The 20,373-nt window shown below is 42.2% G+C and overlaps 1 protein-coding gene across 3 annotated transcripts in view; it reads right to left on the bottom strand.

The window, feature by feature from the left end:
• ITPR1 (inositol 1,4,5-trisphosphate receptor type 1) overlaps positions 1-20,373 on the bottom strand; it is a 219,001-nt gene that overhangs the window by 197,904 nt on the left and 724 nt on the right. For all 3 annotated transcript variants that reach the window (XM_059715848.1, XM_059715849.1, XM_059715850.1), the window contains exons 2-3: positions 6,345-6,452; positions 2,191-2,261 (exon numbers count right to left, since the gene is read on the bottom strand). In XM_059715848.1, coding sequence (XP_059571831.1) covers positions 2,191-2,261; positions 6,345-6,436 — 163 coding nt within the window. In that variant the 5' untranslated portion in view covers positions 6,437-6,452. The remainder of the gene's footprint in view (positions 1-2,190; positions 2,262-6,344; positions 6,453-20,373) is intronic.

The following is a 20,373-nucleotide window of genomic DNA, read 5'->3' as shown; positions in this document are numbered from 1 at the left end:
AGAGAAAACCAGGTTCCTTGCTCATAATCAAGTATTTTCCCATTCTTCCTCCTTTTTAAATCAAATGTTTTCCTTCCACACACAGCCACCCTAAAATTAGGATAGACTTTCAAGCAAGTATTTTGGTCGATGAGGTCAGAACAGCGACATTCCATTTCCTTTGGTCAATTTAACATTGATTGCTAAAGGTACTCTGACCCACTTCAATATTGTCAATGTACTACATATTGAAGCACCAATTAGCCATTCAGCACAGACCCTGCAGAAGGACACTCCATTCCCCCTTCGGGTGACAGCACTGCAACAGCTCATTTATCCCCACATCAGTGATTTCAGCATGATCTCACAGAGGTTCTATATTTCGAAACTGCAGTCCCTCATAAAAGCAGGAAAATAGAAGGCAATTTTTTTTTGTATAAAAAAGTTACTAAGTGCATACCTCATCATCTGCAAAAAGAACTGTGGGCATGCTACAATTCTTCAAGAAAAAAAGGAAGGGGGGGAGGGGGAAAACTAAAGTAGCAGGTCCGGATGTGTACCGTCCAGTGGCATGCTGCACTTTATACCCTAGAAGTAGAGCCCAAATATTCTCCCCACCCCTCTTTATCCAGCTTCCATTTTCTATTGTTTTAGTGAGTAAGCAAGCAAGCAAGCAATCCAAGGTAAAAAAATAAAGTGTAATCATTTTAATTGGGGTGTAAGTTGTAGCCATGTTGGTCTAAGGACATAGGCAGACAAGGTTATTTGGGTGAATCTGATATCTTATTAGACCAACTTAAATAGTTGGGAAAAAATTCTTTAGCAAGCTTTCGGGTTTAAAAAACCTTCGTCGGGCTGAGGAAGGGCGTCCGAAAGCTTGCTAAAGAATTTTTTCCCCAACTATTTAAATTGGTCTAATAAGATATCAGATTCACCCAAATAACCTTATCTGCCTATCATTTTAATTGGACCTTTTAATTAAATGCCTTTGAACTACAGGGAATGGAGTACCAAGAAGGCAAGTGAAGAGCTAAAGAACTAGATGTTCCCTTACCGAATCTAGATTAAGTTTCAAAATAACCACCTCTCACTTTAAAACAAAACCAACACCCTCTTCCCCCACATTTTCCCCTGGCTATTCAACAATTGGGAAGAGAAACTGCAAAATGGGTGGAAACAGACATTGCATTTGTGCTGCCACAATTTTTGTCTTTGTTTTTTATGATGGCACAAATACCCAGCAAATAGATGTCCATACCCTTTCCTGTACCATATGAAAAGAAAAAATTCAGCAGCGCAACAAAAGGTAGTAATAGAATCTGCCGCTTTATTGCAGTAGACATCTATTATCCCTGTGGCACTTTCCACACACAGCCACACCTGTGCCCTGGGTCCTGCTGGGTGGGGGAAAACCCTGTTTTCGCCACCCATTCAGACTCAGGGCACAGGTCTGCCTGAGCAGGAAAAGCAGCGCTCACATTATCTTTTGCCCTGCACCAAAGGTGGGACAGAGGCAACATGCATTTCATCTGGTAAAGCAGACCAGCTGTGCCACAATACACTACAGTACAGCTGGCACGCTTCATTCAGCAACATCTATTTCTATACAATGTGACTAACCCATATCACATTCAAAGGTTAATTTTCTGGTGAAGGGACAGCAAGTACAAGGTCAAAACCAGCATTAGTTCTATCAGATAGAAATGTGCTCCTTTTCATTTTTGTTTCTGCCTTAAATAAGCTTAGGATTGGATAAATACAATGTGCATAAAGGAGCCAACTTAAACCTGAAATAAAGGAAACAAAACAAGAACACCCTGTTTGCACAGATAAGAAAGCCAACCCAACTTTAAAAAAAAAAACCTCCAAAAGTATTTTTCTAGCTAGTGAAAGTACGAGACCCAACTATTTGTTAGCAAGGGTTTTCTCTCTTTTTGGGTAGTAAACTCATTTTCTGTACTGGTGTGGCCACAAGAATACTCTAATCTTAGGACAAGTATTTATAAGCCCTTGCTCAGGGAATGGGACAGCAGCACATCTCCATAGGACTGAATTCAAGTAATCCCTAGTAGAAGAGGCAGATCTTGAAGATGCTAATATTGCCCGCCAGAAGACAAGTTGGTTATAATTTTTAGCATGTGTTGTTTGAACCTATCCCACTGGCAAGATCACTTTGAACTATTAGGCGAGTGCATCATCTTATCGACTTACCTCTGAACTTTTTGGGCGGGTTGTTAAGATCACCTGCATCTGGCTGCACAACACATCGATCATCCACAAGGCTGCAAAGAAATGTGCAAATCAAGTAAGACTTTCTTCTGTAGGAGTGCTAATGACCTGAAATAAAAGCGGGCTGTTAACGATACTTAATCTGGCCAGCCACTTCAATGGAGGACAATCCCCAGATGCTAATTTATGCCAAATCTTTCTAAGTAGCATGCAGCCAGTTCTTTAGTTTTACTGCGAACTATGCTCCTGGAAAGGTGGGACAATAAATAAGTCATTCCTCCTGCTCACTGCATCTTCTTTATGTCCCCCTCTTTAAGGTGTGCACAGAACAGCCCATATTCTAGTTACACTACAGAAGGCCTTAGAAGAAGTGTTGCCTCTTGGACAGATACCATTATTTGAAGGAAAAGAAAACAAACAAAACAAAAAAGTCCCCATTAAGGGGCAGCAAGCCAGGGAAATTACAGTAAAGGTATCAGACGAAGTGTTACCCTCCCCTCCAAATTAACCAGCGTCCAAAAAAGCCAGAATCTTTGTTACGTGAAAATAGGGACAATACTCCCAGGAGAGAGAGCACACGGAAGACATAGATGATGCATCCTTGCTTACCATCAAATCAGTTGTGGTTTTACCTTGAAGCCAGATAGCTAACCATGAATAACTGGAAAAAAAATGGTCAGGTCAGCTCAAAACTGTCTTAAGAGGTTAGTTTGTTTTGAGTAGCCAATGAAGATTGGTAGTATCAAGAGATCAATATAACCTCCCCTTTTTTTTTTTTTAAACCAAAAAAAAAAAGGGGGGTGAAATGGGATAACTGCACTTGCACGTTTCATTAGAGAATTCCAACTGAGCACACCACCTCCGAGCGCGTTGGTGCGTCCAATCCACAGGACGAAGGAAACGTTTTAAACGTACCGCAGCATACTTCACCACGTGATGCGTTTAACATTCCGAACAGTAAAAAAAGCTGCATTTTTGCCAAGTGACTTTTTATTCCATGAAGAGTAGAAATGGAAACAAGTCGGCAAATACTGGATGGTATCAAGTTAGAGTGTTATGGTTCAAACACAAAGTTTATTGATCTGTCAAAGAGGCCTTCTACGTATGATAACAAAGCACAGTTCCAAGGTCCTAACGATTTGAGGCACCCAGTCACATGCAGAATTATGTGGGAGAGCTTGAGCTCTAGAATATGAGACTTGTTCCTTGCAGAGGCTGATTACATGCAGGGAGTATCCTTGAGACAATTATGGAAAATAATGAAGTGCACTGAAAGTTACGTGATGCAGAGATTAAGTGGGCTCCACCGTTCTCCACTTCTAAAAAATGTTCATGTACAGACATTGAGGGTCTGTTGCTTTCCCCTCTCCTCCTCAACAGATGTTTCCTATTTAACTCATACAGCTGTGCTCCACTAAAATATTTAACACGGGCACATCACAATAGCTTCAGTTGAATAAAGGGCCTGAAAAATAAATGTCACATTAAGTGACAAATGCAGGTTACCTTAAAAGACCTATATGTTTAATCTCGGGGCTATAAATTCAGCTTATGCCAAGATCAAACTGTGAATATGGGGACTTCCTAACTTACCAGGGTAAGTCACAATTATCAAGACAATTTTATGGTGTATAAAACTCAAAAGATGAAGTTGAATCGTTATAGAAAGTTAATCAATAATTAGAATGATCAGAGCACTAAGTTGTATAAAAAGCAAGAGGGAAGTTCTGATTAAGTAGTGAAGAATCATGTCACAGGAATATTAAAAAGGACAGTCTTCCATGATAGATTTACTTGGGTAGAATTGCATGAGTATTTGTAACATTATTAGTTGCCCCATCCTTCATTAAACATATATACAAGCCATTACACATTGTACCACGTGGAGTTGTGATAGCCTTATGTCATAACAAAGTATAATTACATTGATCCTTTCCTGAGTTGCTTTAAATGTTCTTCAGGTCAAAGACTAAATTAACTATGGGACAAAATTAATTTGATTATAAAAGATATTAAAATGCTAATATATTTCATGTTTCACATAGCAAATGGGATTTCTAGCTCAATTCAGGCTTAGAGCATACAGGGTTGTTTGACAGTATAATTATCTTTAAATGTTACTAATGCAATTGAAGAATGTTTAGGACTGTCGTACAAAGTGTTCTGGGCAAGGATTGAAAAATTATATATCCAGTGTCTACAAGGACCACATCTGATAGCCAGGGTGAAAATATCTACTCAGCAATGCCAAAGCCACAGCCATTGTATACTGTTCATCATGCATTTGTGTATAATTACAACATCACTTTCTACTTAATTTTTAAATATTATTTGCTGTTAAAAACTTACTTTAATAGCAGGAAGAAGAAAAAAAAAAAAAATCAGTCAAATATGTTATGTAATTTTTGCCGGTATTCAGCAAATAGTATTTGGCCAGTTATATAGCTGGTCGAATACTGCAAAGGAGTCATATTTGACGAGTACCTGGAAATTTGTCAAATACATTCGCCAAATACTATTTGACTGACCCTACTTACTACATCCCTCGTTTTAAAATCATACCTTCTTTCCTTTCTGGCAGCATCCCATATTTTCTTCTCTTTCCTATAATAGATCAGGTGCATCTTCAGTGTCTGCTTCCTTTTCCTCCCTCCATTGTGCATTCTCTAATGTGCGTGTGTGTACTTAATTCTCTCTCTTCAAGTCCCTCCCAACCCAAAACTTCCTCTTACATATGTTTTTCTGTCTTTCAATCCATATCTCAGTCAGATTATTTCAGATACCCACCATCCTCAGACCTTTTCACATAGATTTGAAGCTTAGCCATAACCCTAAATCAGGGGACTAAAGCTGACAAGATCATTTGGAGACACTAAACACCACTTGTGACTGGGAAACAGGTTGATGTTAAGAGATTTGCCATACACTATCCCAGTCCCCTGCTCAAGAACTCCATTTTCCATAAGGACTTGCAGAGTATGCAATGAAAAACTAAAACAAAAAAAAACCCCACCCACCAAGACCTATCTGCTCCTGGGAAGGAGCGAGAGGATGCATGCATGCACATACATGTGTGCACACATGCATCCCCTCCTAGAAATCCCACCTAGGCTCCTGGCTGCTACTTTACTGTTCACCCAGCTTCCTGCTTGCCACAGCAGTCTCTCCCTGTTTCTCTCCCTCGGGGTCCTGACTGTTTTAAGGAGAAGAGATGTGTTCTGTTACACCGCACCCAGCCTCCACTGCTGGGTCATCCAAACCAGTGAATGGCTCAGTACCAACCTCTGATGTTCTCAGAAATCTCCCCCAAACAAGCAGCAGTGGACTGGAATGAAACATATTCTTGTCACTTATTAAAAGGTTAGATTCTGCTGAGCAGGATTACACGCACTTGGGAAAGATCCTTTGCCCCAAGTTACTGGCTGCTTAACACCAGCTCTGATGAAGCAGCATGGGTTTTTTCGACTGGTGCCGTCACAACAGAAGGGGACAAAGACACCTACAAACCATAAAAATAAAAGCGCACAAGATAACAAGCGAGTGAAGCCTGGCTGCTGCCTTCGCTCTTGGGGCACCGCCAAGAGTAAAAACCTTGGTTGGAGGAGCGTCATGTTCGTATGAGAAACCTGAAGTACTGCAAGACAAGGCAGAACCAGGCATGGGAGTAAATAGTGGTATAAGCATTTCAGCTCAGTGTTTTCTTCCAAAAATTTCTACCCCCAAGTCATCTATGCCGCTTTCCTTACTCCATCAGCAGGTTATGCCAAGGCAACCGCTCCTTCCCAAGAATAAGCCATATCTCACTCCAAATACCCCTCTTAGCTGAAGTCAGATTCTTTGCCCAATACATATTATAATCACTAATATCAATGCACATCCCCTCCAGCCTCCCAGGAAGTTATCTTTCTCTCTGCTCTACTACTCTGGCCAATGTTAAAAAGATATGGCCAAGTACCTCACCCTATCCCAGTATTTCTGGGTGCAGCAAAATACCCAGAAAAAAAAATCAGACTCAGAGTATCTACTTCAGCAGCAAAATATCCCGAGTCTGATTTTTCTGGCCAACTACTTCAAGCTTTGTCTGGTTTCTGCAGAGTCAAAGACATCGTTTACTGCAAGAGAACAGCCACTCTTACCCCAGGGTGCTGATAAATCCATTTGTTGAGCCCTCTGCATATAGAGAACAAATATCTCCGATATGAAGGAAACTCGACATCTTGTCAGTCATCTCTGGCTTTGAGGCCCTAAGTGGGTGGGAGACAATAAGGAGAGGAAAGAGAACAAAAAGAGTCAGTAATTATCAAGCAAAAAATAAGTTTGAGAAACTATCCAGAAGAACTACTGCCCCATGGACAACTAGACTGAAGTGTAATCCACTATTCAGCCAAATGAAAACTTTTTGACTCTGGAGGTTCATGTATAAAAGTCAGGAAGTTTGAGACAAATTGTCAAGTCTTAAGACTATTTTCCAGCCTACGCTGCATGAAACACTTAGGTAAGGATCTAAGGGCAAAGACAACTTGAGCTCTGTATTACCTCAAAGACTTGGGTGCATTTTACTAGTAATCTGCCACACACGCATTTACTAAAAAAAAAGAGGCATGTGGGCACATGAACTCTAGTCTCCCCCACTGAGAAAGCAAAGAGGGGGAAGTAGCAAACTCTCTGGATTTTAGCACAGTTTAAGTGCAAAAGATTTCTCTGAAGAAGCCAACTGTGGTACTTCCCTGTCAGACTTATTTCCAAGTCAATAGGTGTCACTGCATTTTGCAAGTACTCATACACCTGTGGATGTGCATCAGAACTATGGGAATTTTAATGAAGATGCCTCACATGGTCAGTCTATAGTAGCTTTTGTCAACTCTTTCAGTATTTAGAAGTAACCACCATCTTAGGAGAGATCCAGTATGAAGGAAGACCTTGCAGGAAAAGTTTTTTTTAAATGTTTAGCAGCAGGCTTTCTACGCAACCACCTGAAGGTCACACTGGGTTTTTCCTGAAGTCTGAGTAAATTAAAGTACTTTAAAACATGAAGCTTAAAAAGTCAAATCCTTGCAAGATCAGGCCCCATAAAAAGCCAAAATAAATGTAATGACATTGAAGAGACAGTCACTTAGTGTTTCCAATTCTCCCAAGCCAAATGCTGCTATAAGCTTTTATTTTCTTAGAGCCAGAGCTCTCAGACTCATGTAATTATGTCAGACTCAGCTGTCTTTTCAAAACATGAAAGCAAGTTCCTGACCCCCACGGTCACAGAAAAAGAAGTTTCAAAAGGCGAACCCTTAAAAAAGAAAAAAAAAAAGCAGCTAAATCAACCCCCAAATTCAGTTTTTTAAAGGTCTTTTTCATTTTTAAGCCAGGCTGATGGTTTCGGGTGGTACCCAAGGCAGTTTTACGTGGGGTCATTCCTGAGCCAGCAATCCATGTAGCTGACTTCAGAAGGTAATAACACAGCTTGGATTTATGTGCCCTGGAGGCTGGTGCCTGTGCTCTGTATGCAGGCATGCGAAATGGAGCCTTGCCAGTGTTAGGTTGCTTAGGATTGGGCCCTCGGTTTTAAGGACATGCAATGCAAATGCTTTCAACCTGTCCCCACCTCCAACATCACATAAATGTTACTGTAACGCAGTCCTACATTGGAAGAGAAAATTAAATAGCAAGAAATTATACTTATTACAGCGCACAGCCCTGACATTGTGAGTGGGATAAACATCCCCATTTCATTGAACATTAACTTGTTTACTGCAAGAACAGGGATCAAGCTTGTGCAGCAAGGTTTGGGCTCAGCAAGGACAGAGTTAGGAACATTTTGGAGAGATTTAAGTAACTGCTATTTAAAATATATAGCAGAGATGCTATATCACATTTTTACCCTAAACCTAGCAACACGCTCGGACCTTGAAGTTGCAAGTATTTCCGCAATTTAAATCCAAATCAAGCAGAGCGAATGTTAGAGACCAAGTAGCATAATCAGTTTCAGCGCCTCAGAAACTGACCGGGTTGCGCTCCTCTGTACAACTCGAGCATCTGGCCTCCGATTCTTTCGGCAACACCGATTCACACGCAGCCCGTTCTCTCGAGAAACACGTGGCTTCATGTTTTTAGTCTCTGCATTTTCTGGCAAATGCTTTTACAGAGTCGCTGCATTAGTCTTGGTTGAAATAGCATTCCCATTTCCTGACTGTACACTTTAGCTGTTCAGGAGTTTAGAGAAAACTGAGCTAAATATGGATTTAGACTCCTGACTCAAGCTGGTGAGATTTAAAAACTTCAAGCTTTAGTGTACTGCAGTTGAGATTTCGTCAAGTATAAAAAAAGCCAAGTCTAGCGAGTCCAAATACAGTATAATAAATTAACCAATAGTGTTTATTTTCTAGCTTGGGTATGCATATCCTTTTAGAATTACAGGATGTGAAATATCCTCCAACAGCAGCATACTGGCAACTATCTAGAGGGACGAGGCCTGTGGTATCGTCTGACTTTAAAAAGACGACAGATGCTCACCATTGCTGTACTCTGGAGAATGTGCAGGTCAAAGTTATTGACTTCTTGGCACAGCATCCAGAATATGAAAAAGTAAAATCCCAAAAGCCCTGCTCAAAGCCAGGCTTAATATTAGGACACCAACTTCCAAACCTCTCTGTCCTATTTATTCTAGTCTAGAAACAATTTTCTTGTATTTTACTAGGCACGGGAAGCCTAAGACATGTGCCAATTGGCACGTGTTACAATATTTTAACAGTTAACATAAGCCCTTGCACAGACCCCCAACACAGTTATTATTAAAGATGAAAGGTTCCTTATTTTAAAGGAACCTCTGTCCCTAATAAATTAGGGAAAGGTAGCTAAAACCCCAGAGGCAGTCCCATTTTTATGAACTGGAGCTTTACCATACATCCCCTCAAGGACTTCACAAACTGTGGCTTCAATATAGGATCAAATCCTACTTCTGTTCATTTCAGTGGTGCAGGACAAGGCCACGGTTATCGCTGCGGACAGAAGACCAAATACTTGAAGCAGATGCAACAGAACACTGTCAACCTATATTAAACTTCCTCACTACCGACATCCATCCACATGGATGTTTATTCCTAAACACTTGTTCCACAATTTCTTCGACTGGACACCGGTCATAGCCATGCTCATGCTGGACTGACAGGTGGAGTAATGGACAAAATGACCTTGTAGGCTTTCCCATATCCAAGATTCAGTAACGAGAACAAAAATTCCCCACACCAGATTAGTTTGTTTGCAATGGTTTGGCTTGTCCCCTGAAAAAGCTACTTCCACACACACAAAAAAATTCTACTGATCAATTAGACATTTAAAAATTAAACAAGGTTGGAAGTTATCCGCAGCTGGCAAATGAAGCTTTTTTCACCTTTCATTGAGAGGTACAACTATACCTGAACTCCTTAGATTTTGGACTGGTCAAATGCAAAAAAAACCCGAAACTTCCTATACACTGGTCATTTTGTTTTTGTATTTAAAATTGTGCTTCTACTGGGACAAAAGCAGGAAGGAAAGGTTGCTGCTATGTGCAACCTGGGGGACTCGAGACCCTTTAAACCAAAGACCATTGGTTTTTCAGAAGCCATGAGCAGCTTACTTCTCTCTCCTGCCAGACAGGTAGGACTTTAAGGATCTCAGACGGGGCACCAGGCCACACAGACCAAGAGAAGGCTCAACAGCAAGTCAGCAAGTCCCATGTCCAGGAGCAGTGATAGAGCCCATCTTAGCCATTGGGACAGTCAAGCTGTATATTAGAAGTCATTAAGGCATATTACTAAAACATGTCTGAAGGGACAGGAATATCCTTGCACTTGCAGTGGTAGTCAGTTTTAGCAGTAAAAAGGGTAATCACTTTTTAGCTGAAAAAGCAATTAAGTTGTGGTATGTAAATATAACAATTGTTTAGCAATTTGTTTGTTTTAGATATGCAAGTGCCAAGAGTAATCAATTAATGCCACACAAGAAGGGAAAAAAAAGAATAAGAAACTCAGTAAAATTTTTCCTGCCCTTAAGCTGAATCAGAGTTGCAACAGTGATTTCACAGAGTCACAAGACTCTGGTTAAGATCACAAAGGATATAAATTCTTTCAATAACTCCATGTTACAGCTAAGTCTCCAGGTCTTGGATCACAGGTTCCTATGAGTATTTAACGTGAAGATTAAAATCAAAAAGCTTTTTTCTGGGTGAAATCACTAGTTACCAGTAGAGAAATGCAACCCTGTCATACTAGCAGTCACACAATTGTAATACATGACTGTAAAAAGTGCTAAAAAAGGCGTCAACATGACCAGGAAGGGTGGGAAATCCTACTTCCTCTGAACCCACTTTAGCAGGCTTAACTCAGACAAGGGCAATTTGTGCAGCACTGACTCCAGATGTCTGAAGATCACTTTTCTTTTATTGCTAAGGTTACAAAATTTAAAGCTAGAGCTAAAAACTTATGCTTGTTTTGAAATGAAGGAAAAGATTTTAAACTTACCAAGATCAGGATGCATAGATAATGCAGGAGTATTATATGGAAGTCTTTATACACACACACACACCTCACCCCCATTAAAAATCAAAAACAAGTGTCAAAGATTTTTAAGCAGGTTTATCATCATTTTTATTACTGTTATTAACTAATCAGTTTTACATCTAAACTTTGGAGCTAAAAATCAGGCAATGTCTCTATGGAGGTTTTTATCTGCAATGCTTGAGCTCATTAGGCCAGATCCAAGGGTTTTGGGGGTTCCCCTTCTCTGTGTGAGAAGCTATCCTAAAACAAAACAAATGCAATTACCCGTTTCAACTTCATGAGAACCACAAACCACCAGTTTGCAGGTCATTTTGCAAATCTATAGCATCATTGTTTTAAGGTACTGGACTCGAAAATGCCAGCCCTAACATAATCCCGACAGTGAATTAGTCTGAACAGAACTTTGTTCTCATGGAAGTTCAGCAGCCTGCCCCTCCCCTACCCACTATAGTGAGTAGGTGAGCAAATACCAGTCCATAACACAAGAGAAGCCAAGTGTGAACAGTGTGAACGTTAAGGGACTGATCTTTGGTCTGTCAAAATAAATAAATAAATAAATAAATAAATAAAATAAAATAAAATAAAATAAAATAAATGTACAGGGCTCTTGACAGGAGCAAGAATACTTGCAATTATTTATCTAAACTTTTATGAGCTGAGAGAGATCAAACGCTTTCAAATGATTAAGGAAATGTAAGCTTGCATCATTGTACACAAGGTCTCACTACAGCTGGGCTACATACGCAAAGCTAAGGGAAAGAGCCATGCCTACTGTAAAAAAATTATAATTTTAAAGGGAAGTCCAATAAGTTGGCAAGATTTGAGACATCTACTTTTCCCAATTTTCACTCCGGCTTCTAAGGCCTAATTCTGTGCTGGAAGTTTACTCTCCTTTTAAGAATATACCATATTTGCGGGCAGCTTTGAATTCTCACCTTGCCAGGGAGTTTGCAACGCTGTGGTTTCCCTGTCCTTTTTGCATGGAGTAGCGTGTTGTAATACATCCCCTCATGTTTCCTGTCTTTCACAGTTGCTTTGTCTCATGTTTCCCTAGTGTGGGACTTTAATACTTTAACCTATGACTGCAGAATCCTATTTGTAAAATAAATTAGAGGAAATAAGCGACCTTGGTGATGGTTTGATTTCCAACAATTGGAGAAACGAGCTCTAACCTTTGTCAGAGACAGCTCTAATGATGTTTGTTTAGAGCTAAAAAGCTCCTTGCTATGCCTTGTATTCTCATGATCCATTCACTTCACTATTATGATCCTTTCAATGTGCATTATTGCCCAATTAGCTAGAAAATGGCAATTTTATATTCATCACTGTAGATATTGGGGAAGCACTTCACAGAGCAGTTAACCAATCTAAGTGGCAAAGAAGATGCTCAAGTATATAAAATGCATCCTCACCTGTACTTAACTGCTTAGATATTAAGCCAGCAAAACTAGAACCTGTGGGACCTAGAATTTACACAGAAGAAATGTGGAAAGCAAGAGATAGGGAAGGGGAAACATTTGTAGGAAAAGGAGGAAGACTAAAAAAGGAAATACTCTACAGCATCTCAACATGCTGGAGAGGTTTACGATCTGGTTATAGCATTCAAGTGTTACTTGTTGTATTATCCTTTGCATGGAAATTATTCAGAAGTAAATAAATGCTGAAGTGTTTGCCTTAGTTTCTAAGAGAGGAAAAGCTGCATTTCCTTTAGGAAAACAAAGGCAACATGAAAGACTGCTGTAGCACTAAATCTCAGCCTGCACCTTAAGAGCACCTTGTCAGCCAACAGGTGTACAGTTTTACTGTAGCAATCCTATAGCTCTGACCAAGCAAGCACTCACAGGGGCAGAGTTTCAGAGGTATATAGGTATCTAGCTGACATCGACCTTGATGGATTTGAGACCAGACCTTTACAAGCAGAACGGTAAAAAGGCATTTAGGTGCCTAACTGCCATGGATATCAATGGGAATTTCTCATCTTTATTCTGAGAGGGTGGCTGTCCCAAACACCGAGGGAAAGAGATTAAATACCGAGTGGAATTAGGCTTAGAGGCAGCCAAAAAACGGAGAGGAATTAAATTAAAACTTGACTGGCACATAGGTATTTTGCAGGGAGGTGGGTGAGGGAGGTTTTCTGAACTCAAAACTTCTTCCTTGCAAAAAGCTCCAAACTTAACTTTAGCAAAAATGTATCTGATAATATGTTAAGAAAACACTACTTCCACATGCATGTTCTGAGCAGAAAGGCTAAATGGGCAAAGCTCAGAGTAACACAGTATAAGGAGAGAGCTCTTGACTATCAGGATCACTGTCACAAGCCTAGTCATCCCATCCTTGGTCAACTCCTGTTCTTTGACTCGGAGAACCTGAAGTCCATGATATTATCACATTTTGCATTCAGAGAAGTGCTAGTATGACTATTCTTAGTATGTGGAAAGTCAGACATGCCACCCTAAGGAGTCAGGACCTATACTTTTAATCTTACAAATGCTTTCAAAGAACAGGGGCAGGGACTCGAGAGTTGTCAGCCTGACAGAGCTCTGTGCTGCCAGATCTAGACACACACTGATAGATTTGAATGTTTACAAGTCAAAAAAAAGGTGTATAATCTCTCTCTACAGGGTGTGATTATTATCTACCAAATGATCTTTTCTTCCGCCTACTCTAACCTTCTACATCCCGGAGCCTGCTATCTGGAGATGTACTGCCATTTGGTAAGGCAGAATGTTACAAAGCAGCAGTGCACAAAGTATTCTTAGGGAAAAGTTATTTTCCTTCTTACTATTTGTATTACAGGAGAGTTCGCTAAAAAGGACCTGCAGTCTCAATAGGCAAGAGAAAGGATCTGAAGGGACACAGAAGGCACAGAGCAATCGTGTGACTTGGTCAAGGTCACCCAGTAGGTTAGTGGCAGAGCCAAGACTAGAATCCAGGTGTTCTGATGCCCCATATCCAATACCTCATTTCCACTCCTCTCTACATTAAAAGAAAACTTGTGTGGTTACTCTGTATGAGGGTGGGGGAAAAAACAAACACAGAAAACTGTCATTCAACATCTTGGTTTCACTCTGTTTATGAAAGAGGAACATAAATTCACACGGTGAGATGATAGGCATTTTTCAGGCCCCAAACTGGGGAAATTCAAATATGTTCTATTCAGGGAGCTTGCCACAAAGCAAGTGATCCGATTCTCAGTTTTACTAAGGGCATCACACACATGCTAAAGTGATCAGAAAGTATAATAGATGCCCTTTAAAGAGGAGAGCGATGAAGACTATTAGTGACCTCGCTGACCTGAACCGCAACAACCTGCTAACACTGGTGATGAGCAAACCCTTTCCTTCGACAACAACAAACAAAATCTGCATGCTTTCTTGGTTTGCTCAGCCTGGTTGTAAAAGTAAAGCATTTTCAACAGCAACGTGGATTATTTGATATTATTCTCATAGAAAGCCAAGCTCGCAAGTCATGGCACAGTAACAGCATTAACTTGAAGTTCCATTTTGACAAGGTTATAGCTTGGATATAAATTGTGACTCTAAGAAATGCAACTAGCAGGCCTTAGTAACAGGTGCCATTGATGGAAAGCTGAAGAAAATGAATCTATTAAAAAAGGGACAGCCTTAAGTTAAAATCATTTTTAAAGTTCAGGGCCAAGTATGACTTGACAGCATCTCTAATTCCATTAAAAGTAAGAAGCACTTATTAAAGCTGATAAGTGCTAGCATTTTAACATTGAATGCAGAGAGCAGCTTAGATGCCAGCCTAGAGAAGAGACCACTACAAGTGCAGTATCTTCGGGAGTATTTTAATATGTTAGAGGGAAGGAGAGGGGAGGGAAGTACAGAAGGACATGCCAAGAGAACCAAACGCATGGGCAAAGAGAGCAAACACTTCATAAGAGATCCCAGAGCTTGGCCAAAGGAGAAAGTTGAGCACAAAGTGGGATGGTTTCTAACCTGCCCTTCTCTACATAGCCATACACCTAGGGCAGCAGTTCCCAAACGCTAACAGATTGCGCACCACCAATTTAAAACAATACAACCTTAAGTATCACCAGCAAATTTGTCATATAATTATAATACATCTGTTAACGCATACCACTGACAGGCTGTCTATGTACCAGCGGTGATACCCATACCACCCATTAGGAACCGCTGACCTAGGGCTTCAGAGATCAGGCACTGTCCCACTGCCATTCCTCAAATCCAGAGGCCATTTGCTCCCTTAGGCAGTACAAGTTGTCGAACAAAAGCAATAGCCACTACATTTACAACAACTATTCAAATTAAACCACAGTCTTTCTACTAAAAATAATCGCAGTAACTTGAATCAAGGTGATGGGAAGATATCTGCCCCCACATTGCTTGCTTAATACTTTCACATTTCTCATCTCCTATTCTTCCCGATCCTGCTCCCCATTTCTCCTTTCCCCATTAGAGCACCTCACTGTGGAGTCTCTGGTCTCCATGGCAGAGATCTGGCCTTGCCGGATGGCTCTAGTTGGCATGGGGTCCCCTCCAGTGATGCTCTGGACTCCTTTCTCCTGCTAGCAGCTCTTCGGTCTTCTCTCCTCTTCCAGGTGCAGTAGCCTCTAACAAAGGCTTAACTTACTACTTCTCTGTAGCTGCAACTGCAGGCATCCAGGTTGGGCTGTGGGAAACAGCCGTAGAGGAGGAGCCACTACCATCACCTGTCTGGAACGCGATGAACACCACCGGTGGCCGGCAAACCTACTTCGAGAACAGCCGGTCTAAAAATAGCTATACCAATTGGTCTCATTTACGGATGCTGGTTCCTATTCCCGTTTCGACCCGTACGTGCCGTTCTCCCATTGGACAAAAGTCATTTTCTAGAATGAGATTTTGAGCCTGAGCAAAAGTTCAGAATGCTTCACCAACTTAGCCTGCAAAGAGCATTAGCAACAGTACCTACTTAACCTTTCCTGTCTGAACACTTATTTAAAATCAAAGCAAGTAGGTTGCTATTAACTCTTTAGACCACAAATCACCAGCCTGCTCTAGAGGGTTAGGCCCCAAGCCTTGTGATCAGAGCTACCCAGCTTTGAGTTCAAAGGGAGTTTGAAAAGATTGATCTGAACTGATTTGACTGCAGGGGAGGGGAGGGGGAAACAGGGCTGCTGTCATCAGAAGTGCCCGAAATGCAAGTTTCTGTCAAGCTGTGGATGGGACGTTTCCGGATCCCCAAACCTGCACGCCACACCTGTATTTTACAAGACTCACTGTTACATCCCTTGCAGAAACAGTGACAAATAAAAGATGAGGCATAATCTTGTGCCAATGGCCATTTTTGAGCTCAGAGGCATTCCTCTACAGCAGGGGTTCTCAGACTCAAGGCAACCCCCCCCCACACACGCTTTGTGAATTGAGCAGCACCCCACTTTAAAAACTACAGTTATGACCTCCTAGCAGAGGAGGCTGAAAGTCAGGGTGTGTGGGAAACAGCTAGGCAGGGAGAGCCAAAGCCTGCTCATCTCTTCACCCTTCCTTTGGCCCCTTCAAAGAATCTCACAGCACCCCAAGGTACCTTGCCACCCTGGCTGAGAATCACTTGTCTACCTGAATATATGGGGGGGGATGGGAAGTAAAATCACTTTCTTCTCACTCCCAGCATCTCACAAGTCTAAACAGAAAAAAAGAGGAGAGAGAGAAAGAATTGTTTTGGACTCATCACCTGGATGCAGCACCCAAGGAGACAGTATCGAGTTATTGCAGAAGCAGAAGCACACAATCCTGGCTGCTTCTTCACTTTGGCCCTGTAGCTTCTCAGAGCAGCTTACTCTCCTTTGATGCTTTCTTCCCTAAAAAAATGCTCTGAGAGCTATAAACACTTAACTTCCTGCAATGCTTTTCTCTAATGTGGCTGCGTACTGGGCTGTAGTTGCTGAGAGCTGTACGCCAGATAACTAGAACCACAGTTTCAAGCCCATTTTCTAACATGCACTCTTCTCACACAAGAGAAAGCTTGCTCAGGTTTGCAGACATTGTCTCCATTTAGTGATGCTCTGCAGGGAAATGTAATTCTGCTCCAACTTTTGATGACTTAAACCAAAACCACAGATACGAATATGAAACTTTTGAGTCACAATCCAGAGCTGAATTTTGCAGATTCATTCCAGCTCTAATTACAGCACCTGTATTTGTTTCTGTTGTCTTCCTTTTTTTCTGTGCGTGTTTGGGCTTCCAGTAGCCTGGCAACCTTGGAGAGGCAGCAGAACAAGCACAGCACCAGCAGAAGACACGGGTACACACTTTCCCACACTGTTCTGGGCCCTCATCATCCTCGGTGCCAAGACTACGAACCAGGTGAACGAGGGCCAACCCTTTTGGCAGACACGCCACAAATTGGCACCGCATTCTCCCCACTTTGATCTCTACTTCCTCCGCCATCTACTGCTCTGCTTTCTGCTCCCAGCCCAATCTGTTACTCAGCTTTCTGCTTCCTTCCCTGTACTCCTTGCCCCATCTACCACTCTACTTTCTGCTTCCTACACTGCCTGCCACTGTGTTGCTTGCTCTATCCCTGATCTGCAGCATACTACGCAGACTGCCCATCCCAGTTGTGGCATGCATGCCCTCAGTCACCTAGCTCCCATTATAACTATTGGGAGCACCCACATAAATACATACCCACATACTGTTAACTTACACTACAACACAAGCAGCTTGGAAAGACTGCTTGAAGAACTGGTCCTGCACTCTTTACCTCCACATCATCTGGTCAGTATTACACACCACAACAGACCCAACTTCTGCCTAACAGATCAGTAGAAACAAAGGAGTTTGCCATCTCCTTTCAGCAGCCAGAGAAGCCAGCCTGCTGCTCTCAGGGATGGTCTTTACAACAATGCGCACGTGCAAGTGTGACTCTAATCTGGTTTCCCATTAATCTTCTTTGCAAAATGTTCAGAATTAACAGCACGCCCATTTAAAAGAAAAAAAAAATGATGGGAATGTAGCATTTTATGTAACATTTCATCAGCACCGTTGCTTTCTACTTATAAGCCCTTCTGCTCTCCATAAGCTGCTTTCCCTCACTCTCACCCACATACCCATTACTAAGAAACAGCCACTAGCACATCTAATATACAAGCCCCAGCGTCACTCCATCTCACGTAGGATCTCCAGATCCCTTCTGCCCTCAGAAGCATAACCCCTACCAGGACATACCTGTGAATGCTTTCCACCTCACAGAACTGCAGCATGCTTTGCCAACAAATACATCAACTCTACCTCAAGACATGGGAGAGAATCGTGGGAAAAAAGCAGCATAGACAACTCTGGCAGCACTCTCCACGTTTTTTTGCCCACAGACCATAACTACAATTCATAACACAGCCTATTCTACTTGCTGATCTCAGTGCACCATTGCCATTGAATAGGGTTTGTCCAAGGACAGTACGACCTTGCCAAACAGATGCCTGGCTCCAGCATTAGTTCTTGAAGAAGCAAACTGACAAGGTGTTAATTATTTCTGAACTCTCTTCCCCACCCTCTCCTGACCGTATGTAAAAGTAGCTGGTTACAGAGAAAAAAAAGCCATTTCCCACACTTTGGCTCCTCCCTCATGTTTCAAAGGCAAACTGAAGCTAATCACACTGTTTTGTTGACTTCCTCCCGAGTACCAGCATAAAAGGGGTCCAAACAGCTCCATATTTCAAGAGTTAACGATTGCTGCACTACCAGCAGACGGAAAACACTTTCATGTAAACAGGCCGGGTCTAATGTCAGCGGTGGAATGGCAGATTGAAGAGAAAAAACAAACTGGATTATTCATCCAATAAAGACCATGTCAGAAGGTCAGATTCCCAGGTGGGCCCTATTTGAGGGCTGCTTTGAAAAAACAAGGAAGCAGTTCTCAAACTTCATCCAGCACCCCCCCACCAACTCAGTCTGTCCTTTGCTGCTTGGCATATGCCAAAGTTACCCACATACAGAACCCCTGCCCACACCGCCGCTTTCCACTGACCGACTCGCTCCGCTCACATCTCCTTTGACAACAAGCGAAGCTCGGAGAAATATGCCCTGTGTGTCATATCAGATCTCCTGAAGGCAGCGCTCACAGCTATTGTCAGTATTGGCCAGGCAACTGGTGTGAGGCCACTGGCACTTCACTGTAAGCATGCAGCATTGTTACCCACCGAGCACACAGGAACAGCGTACTTGATGACCATTTACTCTGACCCCCTGAGATGAGTTTCAAGCAAAGCAGTGCTTAAAACAAAACAATGGACAATGCCCATTTCATCATCCACAGAAGTGCATTTCTTTTGTCCTAGGCAGGTTAAGTCTCAAAGGGTGCATCTTGCACCCCTTGCACTCTGGACTTAGCAAGAAAACAAGAAGGGTGCAGAATTAAGGGCTTTGAACCATAGGCTCCTGGGGAAGGCATGCCATGCACACACCTGTTGAGAGAAAATTTATCTGCTGCCTTATCAAAAACAATAAGGGCATGTCTTGACCGCCCCCAGACCATAGTAGTATAGTCCTCCAGCAAGGGGCCAGAAGCATTCAAGTATGCCCAGACACAACAATTACTGCAAAGGCCCAGGACCCCTAATAGTGGCCACAGTGCATCCCCCCTCCCTGGGTAAGACACATGGAGCAGGCAGGTTGTGAGCACAGTCCAGGCACAACAGATATGCCCAGTGTTGGAAGAAGACAGGGGATACCGAACAACCCTGAGCAAAGCCTTCACTTCTCCAAAATTCACATCTCAACATGTCTGCTTTTCATTTGGAAATGGACTCCCTGTGCCCCAGCAGCCAGATTTTAGGAAGTCTGTCACATCTGGAGTCCACAGGCCGTTGTCTTTCTGATTTGCTACTTTGTCCTACAGCACAACCCACTGCACATACCCAGGCTGTGGGACTGGATGGCAAAATTATTTGATGCAGCCATGAGAACGGTGTGTCTGTGTCAGGGGGCCAGGCCTAACCCTGTACTGTTCCACTAAACTGGCTGTTACATACTTAGTACTATACAGGAAAGTCCCCCCCCCCCCCCACTTCCTCCTAGGAGACCACAAGCTGTTGCATTAGACCAGATGTAATATCTCCACATGTTCAGAGGAACGACAGGACGGGACTTAAACAAGCAACCAAATCCAAAAATGTCCAAAGTAGCTAGCAAATAATTAGGCTTTTATCAACAGGATGCAAAACAGCAGAGAGTTGCGAAGCACTGGATTTCTTCCCCGACCCCCTCCCTACCCTCCTTAAGTCTAGTTATTGTAGTCCAGGAAACCACTAAATATTTAGTACTTGTGGGTGGATATTTTGGAGGGTCGTGGTTACAACTGCCCAGCATTTGACCATTTAAAGAATATGATCGTCTATAGCCAAGTTCTCCAATAGCATTCATGTGTGTTTACATAATACAAAACATCCCTATAACTCCGTGTCAAGCATAAAAAAAGCTATAAAAAGTTAGTTCTAACACATTCCCCCTAAACCATCGTGGCAGAGGCGCAGGCCTCACCCAAATCCGAGTCCCTTCAAGCTTAAGATGGTCTGAAAAAAGAAATCTCATGTACTTGGGTTGTTTTCTGAAGGCAGGGCGGGGGAGAAACAGCCGAGCTGAAAACATGCAAGTTACATCCGTCTCATCCAGAA

This window comes from Alligator mississippiensis, chromosome 12 (genome assembly GCF_030867095.1).
Source record: "Alligator mississippiensis isolate rAllMis1 chromosome 12, rAllMis1, whole genome shotgun sequence".
Lineage (NCBI taxonomy): Eukaryota > Metazoa > Chordata > Crocodylia > Alligatoridae > Alligator > Alligator mississippiensis.
The sequence above is the reverse complement of the archived record's forward strand: the minus strand, read 5'-3'. Positions and strand labels throughout refer to the sequence as shown.